We start from the raw sequence: 18186 nt of genomic DNA on the forward strand, positions 1-18186 counted from the left end.
TCCTTCTGGCTTTGTAAACCCTACCTACGGTAAAGCCTGGCAGGCCAGAAAAGCTCAGTGAGGTTCCACAACATCAGAAAGGTTAGGTGACAAACTGAAACAGAAATTACCCTGATAAAACTGAATCTTTGCTACAGCTCAAGCCAAACCCACAAATTGATGCCAACACGTGACACAGTTCATTTACTACACCCTGCAAACAGCCCTGGTCAGCACAGCATCTTCTGTTGTCACGTACAGTCTTGCTTTGAACTACTTGTAATTTTCACTAAGACATAAACAAGGAAATTATTAAAAATAAAAAACTACTTCAGTCAATGTTGCAATTAATCTCCTGGGTACCATGTCTAATGGGCACCGCACTTGTGCTCTGCAGGTAATAAATCAAAAGCCACTTACTACAGAAGAACTGAGAAAGGGAGCCTCTACTGCAGACCATCTTTTAATCAATAAAAACAATGAATTGCAAAAAACATTTCTTACTCCTTAATTACAGGAGTGCATACACTAGCTTCCATCACTACAGCTTCTCATCATTTGAAATACATCCATCAGAGTAAGTGTTAAACAACCAGACACACAGACTTCCTGTAATGAGGGTGAACAAGCAAAAAATAACTCTTCTTTCACATTGGTTCTGCCAAAGCACTGAGACATCCCAAACAAAACTATCCTGCTGAGCCAAGTGACACGAGGATACAGACACTGGAAAACAGTCTGGATGAGACCTAACACCCACTTGTCAGGAAGCTGACCCCAAAGCATTTTGTGACATTGATGCCAACACTAATGAACTGCAAGGCCAACTTAAAAACACAGGTTACACCTGTGACTCCCGTAACAACCCTTTTTCATGCTCAGACTGAACAACATTTAATTGAATAAAATCTAATAATTTTTTTTCTTTACTTCTTGCAAACTGTGACAGACAGTGAAGTCATTCAAACATTTCAATTACCATCTTTACACTGCTGTAAACTTCTGCACCTGTCCAAATAAACAGATATTTAAACATTTGTCATGTCTGGACATCTCATAACCTACATCAGCTGCAGGGCATTCCAAACCATACCTACCCTATGTATTCTAAGATGTTTTCCAAAAATCAGAAAGCACTCCAAGGATTCAGAGGAATGAAGTGTATTCAGCAGCTTTTGGTTTTTAACAGAAACATTCAGCCATTCTTCCACCTCAGTTAGTAGCACCAGCTGGTGTAACTCCTTGGCAGGTCAGTTATTCCAGTTCCATCATTAAACACTCATCATTACATACACCAGCAATATGCCAATAACTCCTCCCTTACCTTTTAATCCCCAATTCCCAAAGGCCAAAACATCAGATGATTTTCCATTACACTTACCTCCTCAGTCAGTTTAGTGTTGGATTTTTCTAAAGCATCCACCTTGGCCTGTAGGTTGTTTACTGTAGCACTGTTCAAGAGAAAAAAATCCTACAGTAATTCCTTTTTTTTAAAAGCCAGGGTATTTTTTATTTTGCTAAACTATATACTAAATAAATAAATAATGCCTTACCTTAAGTGTCTATTGAGTTCTTCTACATAGTTTTTCTGGTCCAAAATTGCAGTTATCTGACCATCTCTGGAAAAACAGAAATAAGGCTCTAAAGAACAGAAGACCTAACTCAGCAGAGGGTTACTTTTAAAATATTTTTATCTTCAAGTAAGAACACAATTTCTGGGAGATTTTCCTTTTCCCTTGCCTCCTCCCAATACTTTCAGTATCTTATTTATATATTATGGGGTACCATAGAATAGCAATTCAGTCTGAATAGCTTTTTAATTAAAAAGGTAACAGCTTCAAAATACCTGAATACAAGTTTCCAAGAGATAAGGAGGACAGTCCTGTGTGAGCTTACCCTTCATTGCCCTTTGTGCTGTTTCCATCTTTCAAATACATTGAGAAATCAATAACTCCAACCTAGAAAGGAAAAATTTACATTTTATATTAAACACTTTTTCTAAGACCAAGCACAGTCTCTAGCCTTGAAAATTTAGAGTCATTCAGTTAATCCATTTTGTATTACAGCATGGCTTCATTATGCCAGTAATCTATCAAAAATTAATGACAACGTGGCATATTTCAAGCAAAAATAGACTCAGAGAAGCAGCAAGTTGGCAAGCAAGTCTTAGGACATAAGGACAAAACATGACCATCACCATATCTGTATACACAGTGCTTATGCAAGGTGGAATGTAGGTGCCTCCAGGCTCATTTTCTTTTAACAGCTACAATGATCTCATCCCACACAGCATGAGTGGATTAACAGTTCTGCCCATTCCTCCCCTAGTTTTGGCCAAGTCCTTCCCTGGTTTTGCCTCCTTCTTCCTTCCCTACATTTAACTGAACAGTGAGTTGTATGTAGACCACAGCAAACCATGAACAGCAACGAGCAAACCAAAACCCTGAGTCTCTGCTCTCAGAGCTGCCAGCTAACCAACAACCTCAATCCTAGTAACAAGCTGCTAGTAGTCTTCTATCACACATAGTCATCAACTTGTACCTCAGTTGATGAAGGTCCTCTACAATAAGTTCTCACAATTTAAATGAGCAGGAAAAAACACATTAACTGAATACCCAGTACCTGTGAGTCCAGGTCTTCTCCTTTCATGCAGAAGTTAGCATCGATGACATTCAGACCTACTAGAAGGCCAGCAATGATGGCACCTTCTTCTTCCATCATCAGTGCATTGGGCTCATAAAATTCACTGCAGGATGCAGGGCAAGAAGGAGACAAGTACTGCATCATTAGAACTCAACCAAAATGATGTCAGCTAGCACAGGATCCCTGCTGTTCCTTATGACAAAATGCAAGCCCAGCCTCAACACAAAGGCAGGCAGCAGCAGACTGTCCTCTCTCCTACGTCCTGCCAAGGTACTTCTGCTCTGCCTGAACACATCCTTCTTAGCACAGGGAGTCTTGAGGGGAGGGAAAGACTGAACAGGGAGGAGACCTGGTCCCTCAGCTGCTGAGAGGGGATAGAAAGTCAAGCACGATACCTGAGTAATGATGGAGCACATTGATACTAAGCCCTAGTCTTAAATCTTCAGAGTTTTTAAAGTCTGATACTTCTGTTGCTCTATCACACACTAGTAGTAATACAAGCCACTCCCACATTTTCCAGTGGACAACACCAAGTTATCTTTTCTCACTCCAAGTCAGCCATGGATTTGCATGGACAGCCAACAAAAAATCTACTTGTTTGAATAAAGAAACACCAACATTTTTATTAAATCAAACTGCTTTACACAGCCACCATAGTTCAAGTCCATGGACTTTCAATTAAACTACAGAATTATTGCTGGTTTGTGAGTGGGAAGCAGAGATACAGAGAAGTAAAACTACTTGTTCCAAGTCAAATAATAATGAAGTGACGAGGTCAGAAATAAATCCAGGGTCAAGATTTTGGAGACAGAGAATGCTGTATCCCCTCTGTTCAAATATTTAACCCAAATCATCTCATTGGACCAACATTTGTGCTTATGCTAATGGGTATTACAGACAAAGTGGAGAAATAACAGCTTTTGAATTAAGAAAGATAGCAACGTATTTTTAATCCCTCAGAGGAAACTCTGCCTTTCACAAATATGATATTTTCTCAAAAAAGTACCCACGTACTTTACCATTTGGGTGTAAAAGACTGTAGAGTTCTCATAAGAGGGCAGAGGTGAACCTAACCTAACATGAGAGGGAGCACAGCACTCACCTGAGAAGATCCTTTCTGTTAATCAAGGCTTTCATGTACTCTGAAAGTTTCTTCTGCATTAGAGCCAGGCGCAGCCACGCTCTTCCTCTCCCCACAGGTGTCCTGCAGAGGCCAGGAACAAGAGTTACAGGCAGACTGCAAGGCACATTTGCCAGCAGCTTTTAAAACCCCATTCTATCTCAAATCTCTGCATCTGAAAGACAGAGCTGACACTGATGAAAACAGGGAAATACAAAGTATTGAAGTGCAAACAGTTAGAAATGAGTTTATCTAAGCAATCATTGCTTCTCTCATAAACTAATTATATATTTGTTGTTATATTAAAAATAATGCCAACTTTACTCATGCTGGATGCTACTACATAGACAGCAATCAGTGGCTTCAGCACATCATCTTGCTAATTCAAAATCAGTTTTGCCTAAGGGCAAATCAGAATAAGATGGATACTTCAGCCCAGATGCCCAAGCATCACTCTTTCTAGCAGGTGTTAAGCTGGGTGAGAATCCACAAACAACTGAAAACACCAGTTCAGTTTTGCCCTCTTCAACTCCTTTGCTCATTAGCCCACTTGCAGGATGCAACAGGTTACAGCCAGAGTCCTTCCCCCTGGGTTTCTCCTGACCATCTGAAGCACACAGCTTTCCAAACACCATCACTGACATGCTGCATCAGAGCTTTGGCTCTTCTACCCTGGCGTGCTGGCCAGGAGCCAGGACCAGATGCTCCAAAGGAAGGTGTAAATCTCCCGAGCTAAGCAGCATTCTGATTAGAAAGACATTTAATTTCCATCTCCAGCAGTCAGCTGTCTCCTGCCAAAGAGCACGCGGAGAACTGCATCTTCTAACCTTAACTAGTATAAGGCAGCAACCGCCTATGAAAGTCATCTTCACTACTGCCCATTCTTGACCTTGCTAATACATGACAAGACATTTTCCAAGGGTCAGTATGAATGCAAGGCTGAGGTTTAGAAACTTCTCCTAAAACTGTTCTTTATTTTAATTTATTTCATGTTTCAATTCTTTTACAACAGGAACAGGTACCAGGAGCAACAAGGTACCAGCACAACACTTGCTGGTACTCCACACTGGCCCTGTAAGCTGTTCCAGGAGTCCTCCTGCACAGATCACCAGTAAAAGCACTTGTCCATATGTACCTTAACACTGGCCTAAAAGAAACTGTTACTGAAACTGTTCACCCCTTCTTTCAGCAAAGAAGGTTTAATCCTTAGTCCTGCTACTCATACAAAAGCTGCCTTACAACTTTTTCTGTTCTCTAGGCTGAAAGCCTTTTAGTTTCTTATCATGGAATAAGCAAACCTGAGTGTGATGTCTGAAATGACTATGAAATTTTAAAAGTTATGTTACTTAAAGTGGTTTCCCCCCACCCCCGCTTCTTTAAAATAAGCTAGTATCTTCTCCAGTTTTGTGACTGAGCCTCCCTTTACACAAACTTTTTGTTTGCCTGAATTTATGTAAGAGAAAAATTACCTCTATCAGCCTCAAAACTATTCAACCTGTAACGACCTTCTTCCCAAATTCCCTTCCCCTTCAGTCTGAATTCAGAAAGTGTCAGTAAAGGTTGTTCCTACCCCTGAGCACATGGTCAGTTGGTTAGTGCCAGCAATAAATGTGCTCTTGTCCATAACACCCCATGTGCTTAACAGAGAATCAATATATCTTCTCCTGGAGTTCCCTGATTAAGAGAGTAACCATCCATTTTTATCAGCAGAAGGTGACAGATGTATTACTGAAGGTTATGTTTTCCCTCTCTTCTCTTCTTCAGGATCCTTCTTACAATTAAAAAAAAAACAAACATATAATGTACTTGTGCAGTAAAAGACTCTACTTACTTCAGCCCTGGGAGATCCTTAACACTTGCTGTGATTTCTGCAGCTTCAGGAACAAGTTTTTCTACTAGTTCTAGAGGTCCCCAAAATGACTTGTTTTGTCCAAGAAAAGTCTTTTTGGCTAGAAAAGAAAATGAACAGTAGACAAAAATTGCCATAAAGATTCTTCTGAGACTGCTGCTGGGCAAGTATGAAAAATGACTTTTGACACCCAAGTGTGGCAACTACTGGTGTCATTCAAAGAAGGCAACAGGAGTTGAGACAGATGCCAGAAAATATTCCATACATTCCCAAATGCCAAAACAATATCTGGTGATAACCAGCCACTTCAGTTCTCCGGCAGAGGTTAACATTTCCCCTAGGATGCTGTCCTTGTCCCTGAGTTACACTTTATGGATAAGCAAGGAAGTTGAATATGAACACTTCTCCCTTGCACAACGTTACTTGAAACAGCACAGGAATCCCTTCTTCTTCCAGGCAGAATGCTGACCATGACTACTCCAGCAGTCCTGCAGAATGTGCACAAGGGTGCTGAGCAGGCATTTAACACTGTCTGCTTTTCATTTCAAGCTACTATCATGCAAGTGCAGCACGTCAAGGGAAGCAGCCTCATACTTGGCAATTTCAGTTGTGACTCTGTATTATAGTTAAATATATGCTCTGATTGCTATTTGAGAAAGCAGCTTATAAGACATGAGCTGCACAAAGACCAACTCTTCAGTTTTGACAGAACTATTGAGAAAGCATCTCTGTCTTGCAGTTCCTCTTCCAGCAAGAGGACTTGTTATGTCCCTAAAGCACAAGGAAGTGCAGAAAAAAAGGGAATCACGAGTTTGCTGAGGAGCTACTTTTATCACTGACTGCTTATGTTATCCTCGAGTCATCTGAATAGCTGCTTTTAAAATGGCAACCACCATGAGCCTTTCACCTTCAGCAGACTTTTTTCCCCTTCTTGTGGCCTGCCAAGTCAACTGTGATCACAGCAGTGAACCTGCTCAGCCTCTCCTTCGTCTACTCTAGATGGCAAAACTATCTTGTAAAAACAAGATGGCTCTTTCTCAGCCCTGCACTGACAACAGCCTGGGAGGAGCGAGGACTTCTCTCAAGCCAGGTTACCTTTCAAGCCATGCTTAAGGCAATGTTCCATCACAACGAAGAACTGCTGAAGAGGTGCATAGTCAGAGTCCAGCGTCCTGCCCAGATTGAGTGCTGATTCGATCAACCCCTTGATACTCAGTTTCGCCATGTTCATCAGGTTCATGCGTTCATTAGCCATGAGATAATCAGGGTCTATTAAAAAAAAGGAAGAAAAACACTGTTGAGTAACAAAAGCTATTTTTAATACAATAAGATACCCCATCTCTCTTTGACCCTTAGCTTTGGAAGACCTTTTTAGGGCCAATGACAGTTTCACATGAAGTATTATCTTCAGGGCTTTTGTTGAGAAAAATAAAAATTAACTAGCATTTGATGACATGGGAATCAGGTGATCCATCACATTAAGGGGGCAGGCAGCTGTTAATAGTGTGCTTTATATCTTGACAACATGTGACCGAATGCTGCGGCCATCACTTGATCCAACTGAAATCCCCAGCTATGACCAGCAACTACAAACCTGTCAGAATTCCCCACTTGTGATTTGCTCTCCTGTCTATAAAGACAAATCCCCTCACACTTAATCCATATGTGTGTCTCTCTATCCAATCTTAGATTTCTTCCTTCTCATTATTCTTTATTTCTAAACTTGGATGTAACACACACAGCCAATTCCCACCTCTCTCTCCCTTTCATCAACACTAATATTTTTTACCACCACCACCACCAAGGAGCTGATCTTCATGGCTCTTCTGACAGTTCATTCTAAGTCCCAACATACAAAGAACTTCCAAGGCTTTATTCATCCTCTACCATATTTTTAATATGGTATTAACATTTCCAACAGCTGAACTTCACAACAGCCCTGTAGCTGGAGTGATTATTTGGGCCTGGAGATACAGAGCAATAGAAATTCTGGCTAGTAAAATGGTTTCGCATCAGTTGCAAGATTTCTGTTTGTGTCCTGCAATCCCACACACAATTTTTTAGCTAGAATTCTGTGTAGCAAAGAGTTTAATCCCTGAAAGGCATGCTTATTCTAGGGCTGCTGTAAATTACCATGGACCCCTAAACCCATTTGCCACCTTTGCAAGTGAATTTGCTACCCCTAGCAGCAGAACCATGAGCAGAGGACATCTAAGACTACATACCTAAGCAGAGAGAACACATTCTATCTGCTATACTGACAAAGAATGCTTTGCATTAGCAACCATGTAAAGCAAATATATATCAGAGACTGAAAACCTTCCATTAGAACAAAAGGACACCTATTTCTGATTAAAACACCTCCAAGGCACTCTTTTTCTCTCCAACATACAGACATCTCCTAGGTTCCTAGGTCTCTCTTTGAAACATCTCTCACAGTGGAGAAGGAGGGGAAGATGCAACTTCAGCAGATCCAGCCCCTAAGTGAAGTCTTGCAGAAGTTTGGGGTTGCATTCAGCAGGTTTGCCACTGAGTCATCATCAAACCTCTACAAGGCAGGTAGACTTGAGCTGTCTGGATTGTTCAGTTCTCATCCTCTTGTCAAAACAACCGTGAAGAACTATTTCTTGCAAATTAAAATGCAGCAAGAGGCCATGGGGTACATTCTTCTGAGGCTTCTGCAGTTTCCTATAGGTCTTGTCCTGCTGCTGCAAGATCATCCTGCTACATCATAATGCTGACACTGACTAGTACAGTTGCTCTAATACAAGCTCCTTGTCAACTCAAAGTCACTGGACTGCCATGAGGCACCTTGTCAGCATGCACCAGCCAAAAAGAGAGCAAGGAGCAAAACTTGAGAGAAATATAAAATCTTTAAAAGTCACATTGGTCTCACTCCCAACCTCAGGTATCTCCTGTGAGTTGAAAAGCACTGTAGGCTCAGCAGATGTAGCTGACAGGACAAAGATTTTTATTTCCGTAACCTATGGCTGAATCCAAAACAGGCAAGAAGAGGAACAACTACTACCATGCAATTGAGACTCCTTATGCCAGACTGAAGGAGTCTGCCCTTCTCAAAGGCACCTGCAGGCTGGGAGATGAAAAGCAAATACTGAAGCGGAGAAACAAAGATCCTAAATCAAAGAACCTGAGAAATTGTGAAAGGGAATCACAAGACAGCATTTGCAAAACCTGGAAGCAGAGGCAGACTCGCTGAATCTGCCTCTGAAGCACACCAGGGCCAGGTTCTCACAGCTCCTCGTCTGGTGAGGTCTCATTACTGTTGTTTTGTTTGGGGTGGCCTGTCTGCCAGACAACAGGGATGCTGCTGCTGACTCCAAGTCACACTCAGACACAGTGCTGTGACAAACAGCCATCACAGCTGCCCTTGAAGAGTACCTGAACATGACTACAGCATTTGCTTCTACCTCAGGCAGCTACTGTCACAAAACTGTGCTTTGTTTTGCTACCATGATTCAAAATCTGCTCAGAACAAGCTTACCTGCTGAAATCACCGTCAACTCCCGCCAGTACTTCTGCTAACACAACTCCACCTATAACATATATCAACACTTCTGACCAGGACAGATAACTAGCAGAAATCTAGTAGGTTTGAGTTATCTGAGGCATTTTGTATGTACCCTCAAAAGAGTATGGTGCTGTGGTAAGAGAAACAAATAGACTTCCTTTTTTCTAGTTTAAATACACTTTGAAGTCTTGATTGAACATGATTATTTGCCTCGCCAGTCTTTGAAGACAAACTCCTCTGCATGCGTACCCCATGCACACTGATCTCAGCTGATCATGACTGAACTGGATTTGGATCCCACTACAACAGGGTAAAACCATTAAGTCATCTTACTGCTTCCTTAAAACACTGAACTTCCAGGTTTCTAAAGAGGTAAAACTGTGCTACAATCATCCACATGCTGACAGCATGAAAAGCCAAGGGCTCCTGAGAAGCTTACACACAGACAACGTTTTCAAAAGCAACCAAGAATCTCAGGAACTCTGTTATTTGTTTAAAAAGTGAGATGCCCCTAGGAACCTAAAAGTCAAAGGAAGAGTCATTACAATACCAGACCTCTAAGGGTTCAGCTACCACTGTGGTCTGAGTACTTCCCACATGATGACACTAAATGTTACCGCTCCTCATATTAAATTATCGTAAAAGGATTGAGAAGAAACTAAAATAAAGCTAGAAATGTAATCAAATACAGGAGTAATGAAAAACTGTAGAGGTGAACAGATCTGCTCAAAGTAATATGAATTAATTAGTCTTTCAGCCAGGTTCTCCATGGACTGAATCCATAGTAAATAAAAAATGCAAACTTCGAGCAACCTGGCATGTAGAAAGGCTGCTCCTGCATATGGAAGAGAAATGGCATCTTGCAAGCACAGCTCCTACTGTATTCAGGTTACCTGAGGTACCTTCCATGGTGAAACTCTTGCTTTCAAAACACACCAGACAGCCACAGTGCACCGAGTTTCAGCCAGGCCAATTCACTGTAGGGGAGACATTATTCCCAGCTGATCTGCTATGAGATCATGAACACATACATCATGTAAAATAAATGTGGAAAGCAAACCCCAGATAAATTAAGGCCTTTCATCCTTTGAACGGGAGCTCACCATAATTATATATTTTTTATGTTCCTTAATGCAGCTTTTCTGACATTCCCTTACATTCCAGTGCCTTCCAGCAATGCAAGCCTCCAGCTGCCATCTCCAGATGAGGTGATACATATTTTGCCTATCATGCAAACACTCTCTAAAAGGAAAGCAATGTTGAAAACAAAAACATGACTATTCACAAGTGAAAAACAGAGGCCTGCCTGTTTCTACAGAAAGATGTTTTGTTCTACTAGGTTTTTTGCTTCTATACTCAAAATTCAACCTGTATACTCTGAGAGACTGTGGATAAACCAGAAAGCAGCTGGACTCATGCCATCTTACAAAATGAAACTGGATCTCCTTAGAGAAGAAACATTTTCAGAGTTTAAAAGGTTGCTTCATTTGCTCTTGCTATTATATCCTTAATGTCGACTTCTGAGGGAGAAAGCACTCTCCACATCAAGCATCCATCGGTCTCTGATCGATGGCTGGGGACATTTTTCCCAACACACCAGGCAAGTAAGAGTTCCAAAACAACAGAACAGGGTGGTGGACATGGAAAACAAAGATACAAGTGCAAGCAGACAAGACACACATGCCAAATACATCCGACACCAACAAAATGGATGCAAAATATCTGTACAGGGATTAATGAAAAATAAAGTCTCAACCCCTTCTTTTTCCCCCTTAACAAGCAGCTTGGATATGCCTTTGGCTGGAGCTGCTGGGGAAGCAGAATTAGGTGTCATGCCAGGAGAGAAAACATCTCCCTTGGCTGATAACAAGTGTACTAAGTTTATGAGGCCACCAGCAGAAGCCCAGGCACATAACCAAGCCCAGCAGTCAAGGAAGGCACCATCCACAGAAGATGACCAGCCAGACACCTGTGTATGTTCTGTATCTAAACTGATTTTTGTGCACAAGTCCTTAAAAAGCTTTATACCATCCGAGTTTCCAAGAAGAAACACAAGTAAATTTTGCTTCGTCATGGTTGACTCTGATTTTCTGCCAGAAACATACTTGCTACAATTTGCACTGGAAGGCTTTTCCTGAGTCCCAAATGCAGCTGCATTAATTATTCTAGTAATTATTGCAGCTATGTGTTTTAAGACAGATGTATCCTTCACAGTACTGCTCATACTTTGCTCTCTATTTGTAACCCTGAGTCCATAACAAACACACAAAAATTCACTTAGTTTTCACCTGAGAGGGCAGTGACAGGTCAAGGGGTGATGGTTTTAAACTGAAAGAGGGGAGATTTAGGGTAGACATCAGGAAGAAATTATTCACCATGAGGGTAGGAAGGTGTTGGAATAGGTTGCCCAGGGACGCTGTGGAAGCCCCATCCCTGGAGGTGTTCAAAGCCAGGTTGGATGAGGTTTGTGCAGCTTGTTCTAGTGGAAGGTGTCCCTGCTCGTAGCAGGGAGGTTGGAACCTGATGATCTTGAAGGTCCCTTCCAACCTTCACCATTCTGTGATTCTATGGATTCCACCATTTTGCTTTAATCAAGTTCCATGTTTAGATGGCTTTTCTGTTCTCTAAACAAGCGCTGCTTTTGGGCTAACACCCTACCAGGGAGAATCAGACCAAAACAAAACACTGGTAGGAAAACAGCCTCTGTGGGATCTGTAATCCCCAGCTCCTCTCAAAACACTCAATGCACAAATGGGCAAAGAGAGATAAACTGCATCTGCTGACCTTACTCCTTTGGGATTAGCAGCATGATAGTAACCATCCTTCTACATTGAAATCTATATTCTTCCTAATGATGAGCACTTAAACTTTTCATCCACAAAAGGATAATTCCCTTTCCATTCCCTTCCCTCCAAAAGGTGTATTATTTTTATCCCAAGTATGAACAGCTGCAATTAGTCATCAAATTACAAATTTACTTGAATCACAGAATGGTTTGGGTTGGAAGAGATCTTCAAGGTCATCAGGTTCCAACCCCCCTGCATGGGCAGAGACACCTCCCACTAGACCAGGTTGCTCCAAGCCCCATCCAACCTGCCCTTCAACACTGCCAGGGATGGGGCAGCCACAGCTTCCCTGGGCAACCTGGGCCACCTGGGCCAGGGTCTCACCACCCTCACACTACAGAATTTCCTCCTCATGTCTCACCTACATCTCCCCCCTTCCAGTTTTGATCCATTATCCCTTGCCAACTATTTCATACTTGCACCATGTTTAAGAACCACTTCAGAAGCACCAGGAAAAAAAAAATTATAAAAAAATCAACATTTAGTATTTCACAAGTTTTAATCGAAACTTGCAACACAAGTTTTAGAATCACTTTTGCAAAGTCTCAACTTGATAAAAAGAAATACTATAGTAAATTTGAAGCTTCAGGGTGATTTCTGAACTATTTTTTAAATTTAGCTTCCATATATTATTTCAAACTTTTGAGTTGTGTTTGTATGATACAGGAAAATAAATGCCTCAGAAAGTATTTAGTATAAATAAACTAAGCCCTTGTTGACTCACTTCTTCTACCTCCACTTGAAGTGAAAATAACCAAAAAATGTTAAAACAATTTTTTCAGCAACAATATACACCCATGTTTAAAAAAAAAAAAAGAAAGATGAATAATAATTTAGAAACCAAAACTGATCACATGGAACCCATGAAGGGGCTGATAAAAATTAGAAGAAAAGCCTCCACAATGACCATTTAAAATGTATATCAGTACAATTACAAGAGCAATACATGCACTTGAGTGATCAAAGCCATTGTCTTTAACACACTAACAGCAGAAGCCAAACATTCACACAGAGGACAGCTGGTACAGCACTCCTGGCTGCCAATCTGGTTCAACCGGACAAGCACATTCAGAAAGCCACAGATATTTGCACAGGAAAGGAAAGCTGTATTTTGCACTCAGACTCAAAATAAGAAGTCAAAAGCCAATCATTAGTGGAAATAATAGCTGAAAGATGTTGGTGTGGCACGCACCTTCAGTATCATCACGCAATTGCTCCACCACATCTGTCAAATCCTCCCAAGAGTCTTTGCAAACAGCCAAAAGAAAGGAAAAGAAAGAAAAAACGTCATGCAAGCCATGATCTAAAGGAAAGATTCAAAATCAAGGTATAAGAAAAGGATAACTGAAAGGGAAATTTGCATCATACAAGACTTCATTCATAGAGGGAAGAGATTTGCAAGTCAAAACAGTTTATTAGTCTGCACAAAGCAACACAGCAAAGCGGGTTTTTTCCTTGACAGTCAAATTTAGGTAGGCTTCAATAAAGTTTTAGAAGCTTTGCTTCTTTCTGCCTTAAGACAAGCAATGTTTTTGTAAAGCACACCCTAAAAAGGAAAGCAAGAAAAGCATTATTTTGTTTGCAAGATCAAAGCACTACACTTTTTATAGTTATGCAATGTCAGCCTTTGCTTCAAGTTCCTCCTACCCAGCCCCAAAAAGAACCCCCTAACAGGGAAATACAGCCACACATGAAAAGCAAACACATTTCAGGAAAAGCAGATACTGAGAAGATTGTAAATAAGGTTACACAGAGCTTTGACTCCATTCCAACCATGCCCCCAAGGTGATCTGACCCCAGCCTGGACATGGGGCACAGGTTTTATGCCGTCATTCTGGGATGGTTCACTAAGGCCCCCATGGGGCAAGCATTCCTTGCTGGGAGCCTGCAGATGGCTGACAGGCACTGGGAGGAGCTAGGTGTCCTGGGAGAGAAGCAGGCAGGACAAGGAAAACACGTTTCAGCACACCCACTAACTCCCCAGTTCCAACCCCAGCCAACAAAGCCAGAGGAAGCTGCAGAGGGTCTGATCCCTGCAGGATCTGCAGCTCCCTACTTACATGCCTTCTCTCCTCAGCGCTAACTTCCAACTGCTGAACCTCCAAAGCACAAGAAAGGCTCTATTCCCCTTTCCAAGCCAACTGTGCCAAAGTCCTGAGCAAAGTACACAGAACACCAGGACCTGCTCCCTCCCACAGAAGAGCTCTCAGCATCCTCTTCCTGCTGCAGGAGCCAGTGCTGGCTAGCAAACACAACAGTCAGTCACTGCATTTATGGAAAAAAATGAAGTCTAAATACCTGTAGGTTCAGGAGACTTTCCTTAGCTCACAAGGCAGTGGTAGACATGTCTCTGATGCTTTCTTGGATCCTACTGCACTCTTACCTTGGAGTGCTACAACAAGAACTCATGACTCATGGGCCACTTCCACTCCTTTCACCTTTTTTTTTTTTTTTAAGGACTTCAAATGCAGATGTTAGTGCAATGGAGAAAGTCAGTATCTGCAGAAAATCCTTAGTGTAAAAACACTACATAAACAAGCTAACACAACCAGTATTCTCTAGCTGGATTTCAAGGATGTCTGACAGTGAATTAGTTGAGAACCTTGCTGCACAGGCAATTATTTAACATCAGTTTCCATCACATGCAAAGATCAGACCCAGATTCTGATCATCCCAGAATCCCTACCTGTGTACGGAGATTGAAGCCAGACACCATCTCTAAATTGTCTTTTATCTAACAATGAGATTGGGATTTTTCCTTAATCTAAAATGTAAACAGTGAAGAACACCTCATAACCAAACACAGATTTACCATTAGCTTGGTAACAGGGACACAGAAAATTGCCAGGCTTCACTTGATCTTTCTTGCTTTCATTTTGTCTCTGCAAGCCCCTCCCACATAGCTTCCAGCTCTCTACTCCTCTAAGCCTTTCTTTGCTCAGCTCCATATCCAAACCCACCCAAAACCTCCAACCAACTATGCCAGCTGTTAATAACAGGTAACGAGGCTTATACAAAGAACATCTGTTGTTTTCTCATCGCTTGGATTTTTTTATTTTATATATATTTTAAAATCAACATAGGAAAGCACTTCACTGCATTAGGCCAGCACAATCCAAGCAGTGCAATACCCCACAGCACAGAACTTCTGGGCTACATTTCACTGCAAGGTGCAAGAACCCTCACATGACTCTGTTGGCTGTATCTGGACAACTGCTACCCACTTCACATTAAAAAGCAAGCTTTAATTATTGAAAAAAGCTAACAACAAAACAAACCCTTAGCAAGTGAGTCCTGTAACTCTCACAGACAAGTGTCCACTGGAGTCACAAATATTTTCTTCTCTTATATCCTTACATGCAATAATCTGATCCTCCTTCTAGCAAGAAATGCTTGCAAGAATTTATATTGGCACAAAGGCACTGTGGGATTCGTAGAGAGTTAGCAGCAAATACACACAGCTAGTTAGCACTTTCCTTCATGGTTTCCTTTATTTCTTCATCTAACTGCAGTTTGCATACACTTCATTTCTTCTTTTACACTGTACAGTTTCCCCCACTTGTCTGGAATTTCCAGTGAACAGCAGTGAGGAAAGAAACCTTAACACACAAATAAATAAAAAATAAATCACAAAAAACATGCAGCTTGATAGTTTCCCCAATACACACCATTGATTTTCTGTTCATGTTCTCTCTTTCTCTTCCCCCACCCCCCCAGAAAATACCTTCTGAGTCCAACTAGGACAGAATGCTCCAAAGGTCTTGCATAGCTGTGGCATTTTTTCATGTGTAAACAAAGACACTCAGAACAAAGCAATCAAACCACTCATCCTTTTAATAGTGTCCAAGCATGGTATGAGAAATCAAGTTCCTCCAAAGACAGACTTAATAGGGCAGGATCTGGTTGGGCTGGGGTTTTGTTGGATTTTTTTTTTTTTTTCAAGAAAGGAAGTTCTTATCAAATGCATATGGAGAGCTGAGAAGTCAGAAAAAAAAAAATATATATCAAAAACCCAGCATCAATTCTGGGAAGTGAAAAGGCAGCCTGGTCCAGAAAGCACTCAACACCAGTGAGATGTCAGTTATGCTGCTTCTGAAAGGCTTGGGACCAACCTGCTCCTTTTGATCCAGAGGCTTACAGAAAACATTAACTCAGCTGAAGAACTATAAACAAAAACCTAACAAGACCAGGGTCCCCATGTTCTGTTTACTGATAAGGACAGGGGTTATTTTTTTAAGCTTGCCCTCAACAGAAGCAGAGATAAACACTAAACTCATTAGCAGCTAAAAGTCAATCCCAGGAAAAGACAACCAGGCTGCCTTCAGGCAGCACAGTCGTGTTAAATCTGCTAGCTCCTGCCTGGGGATTTGCGGTGATTGAACCACCTTCTGAGGAAAGAAGAAAAAACGACTGACACCGTTAAAATAGGACCTAAAAAAGCTCTGGCAAGTTACTTACGACTGAAAAACAAACACAGGAACTGGGATGATGATCAAGTGAACCAACCCAATCAGCTAAGCAACAAGAGGGGGTTTTCTCCCACCCCCTGTTTTTACTCAACATCTTACTTTTATCTAAGCCCTATATTCAAAGCACTCCAGGAACTCTTTTTTCCTGCAGAAAGGAAAGAGAAGCTTGCTTCTCCATGCCTCATTCCCATGATGCCAGGAGTTATAGCAGCACTTCTCACAGTCATTCAAAGGCACTTCAAAGTTTTAAGTGAAATTCCACAGCAACCATCAGTATCAGCATAACTGATCATTTCCCTATCAGCTATGCTTCACTATGCCCTAAAGAGAAAACATACTGCCCTTGTTCAAAAGAGGGATGATAGAAGAAATGCTGACATGTGTGATCTTTAGAAGGTTAATCATAGGATTGTCTGATTTTAACTTTTAAGATTCCTGTTCTTTTTTGGGCCAGAGTATCCCACAACACCAGGGAAAGCAGAGGAGCCTACTGAGAAAAATTGAATATGCAGGATAAATTGCATTCTTGGCATTTCTCTCATGAAGGCTAGAATGCTGCTTTTTGTATGGACAAATATTAGTTCTGTCATGAAACTGAATTATATAGGCACATTATTATATTTATTTAGAATCACAGAATCACTAAGGTTGGAAGGGACTTTAAAGATCATGAGTTCCAACCCCCCTGCCATGAGCAGAGAACCCCACCACTAGATCAGGTTGCACAAAACCTCTTCCAACCTGGAAGACCTTGGACACCTCCAGGGAGGGGGCATCAATAACCTCCATGGGCAACCCATTCCAGTTCCTCACCACCCTTAGAGTGAGTAATTTCTTCCTAATATCTAACCTAAATCTCCCCTCTCTGTTTAAAACCATCACCCCTTGTCCTATCACTGTCTTCTCTGATGAAAAGCCCCTCCCCAGCTTTCCTGTAGGCCCTTTCAAGCACTGGAAGGTGCTGTAGGGTCTCCCTAGAGCCTTCTCTTCTCCAGGCTGAACAGCCCCAACTCTTCAGCCTGTCTCCAGAGCAGAGCTGCTGCCTTTGATCATTTTTGTGGCCCTTCTCTGGACCCTCTCCAACAGGTCTGTATCTTTCTCGTGCTGAGGGCCCCAGAACTGTACACAGTATTCCAGGTGGGGTCTCACTGGAGCAGAGCAGAAGGGCAGAATCCCCTCCCTGGCCACACTTCTTTTGATGCAGACCAGGATGGGTTGGTCTCTGGGCTCCAGCGCTCACTGGTGGCTCATGTCGAGCTTCTCATCTTCTCCCACCCCCAAGTCCTTCTCCTCAGGGCTGCTCTCCAGCCATTCTCCCCCCAGCCTGCATTTGTGCCTGGGGTTGCACCAACCCAGGTGCAGGACCCTGCACTTGCCCCTGTTGAACTTCACGAGGTTGGCACTGGCCCACTTCTCCAGCCTGTCAGGGTCCCTCTGGATGGTGTCCCTTCCCTCTTGGATGTCAACCACACCTCATGGCTTGGTTTTGTCAGCAAACTTGCTGAGGAGACACTCCATCCCACTGTCCATGTCTCCAACAAAGATGTTGAACAGCACTGGTCCCAGTACTGACCCCTGAGGGACACCACTCCTCACCTGCCTCCATTTGGACATTGAGCCATTGACCACAACTCTCTGGGTGGGGCAATCCAGCCAACTTCTTATCCCCCGAGTGGTCCATCTGTCAAATCCATGCCTTGTCAGTTTGGAGGCCAGGATGTCACGTGGGACAGTGTCAAACACCTCACACA

General features: G+C 42.1%; 1 protein-coding gene across 15 annotated transcripts in view; it reads right to left on the reverse strand.

Moving 5' to 3' along the window:
• The window catches only part of RUFY3 (RUN and FYVE domain containing 3), a 47476-nt gene that overhangs the window by 15899 nt on the left and 13391 nt on the right, over positions 1-18186 (reverse strand). For 10 of the 15 annotated variants that reach the window (XR_007889339.1, XR_007889341.1, XR_007889340.1 and 7 more), the window contains exons 2-9: positions 13159-13212; positions 6687-6860; positions 5574-5691; positions 3725-3826; positions 2602-2725; positions 1876-1937; positions 1533-1598; positions 1361-1430 (exon numbers count right to left, since the gene is read on the reverse strand). Coding sequence is in view for 11 of the 15 variants with exons in the window: in XM_051617739.1 (XP_051473699.1) it covers positions 1361-1430; positions 1533-1598; positions 1876-1937; positions 2602-2725; positions 3725-3826; positions 5574-5691; positions 6687-6860; positions 13159-13212 (770 nt within the window). In the remaining 4 variants the exon portion in view is untranslated. Of the gene's footprint in view, positions 1-1360; positions 1431-1532; positions 1599-1875; positions 1938-2601; positions 2726-3724; positions 3827-5573; positions 5692-6686; positions 6861-10013; positions 10045-13158; positions 13213-14026; positions 14113-18186 lie in introns of those variants that run through there. The other 5 variants (XM_051617736.1, XM_051617740.1, XM_051617745.1 and 2 more) reach the window with 3 other exon arrangements.

Source organism: Apus apus, chromosome 4, assembly GCF_020740795.1.
Source record: "Apus apus isolate bApuApu2 chromosome 4, bApuApu2.pri.cur, whole genome shotgun sequence".
Taxonomy (NCBI): Eukaryota; Metazoa; Chordata; class Aves; order Apodiformes; family Apodidae; genus Apus; species Apus apus.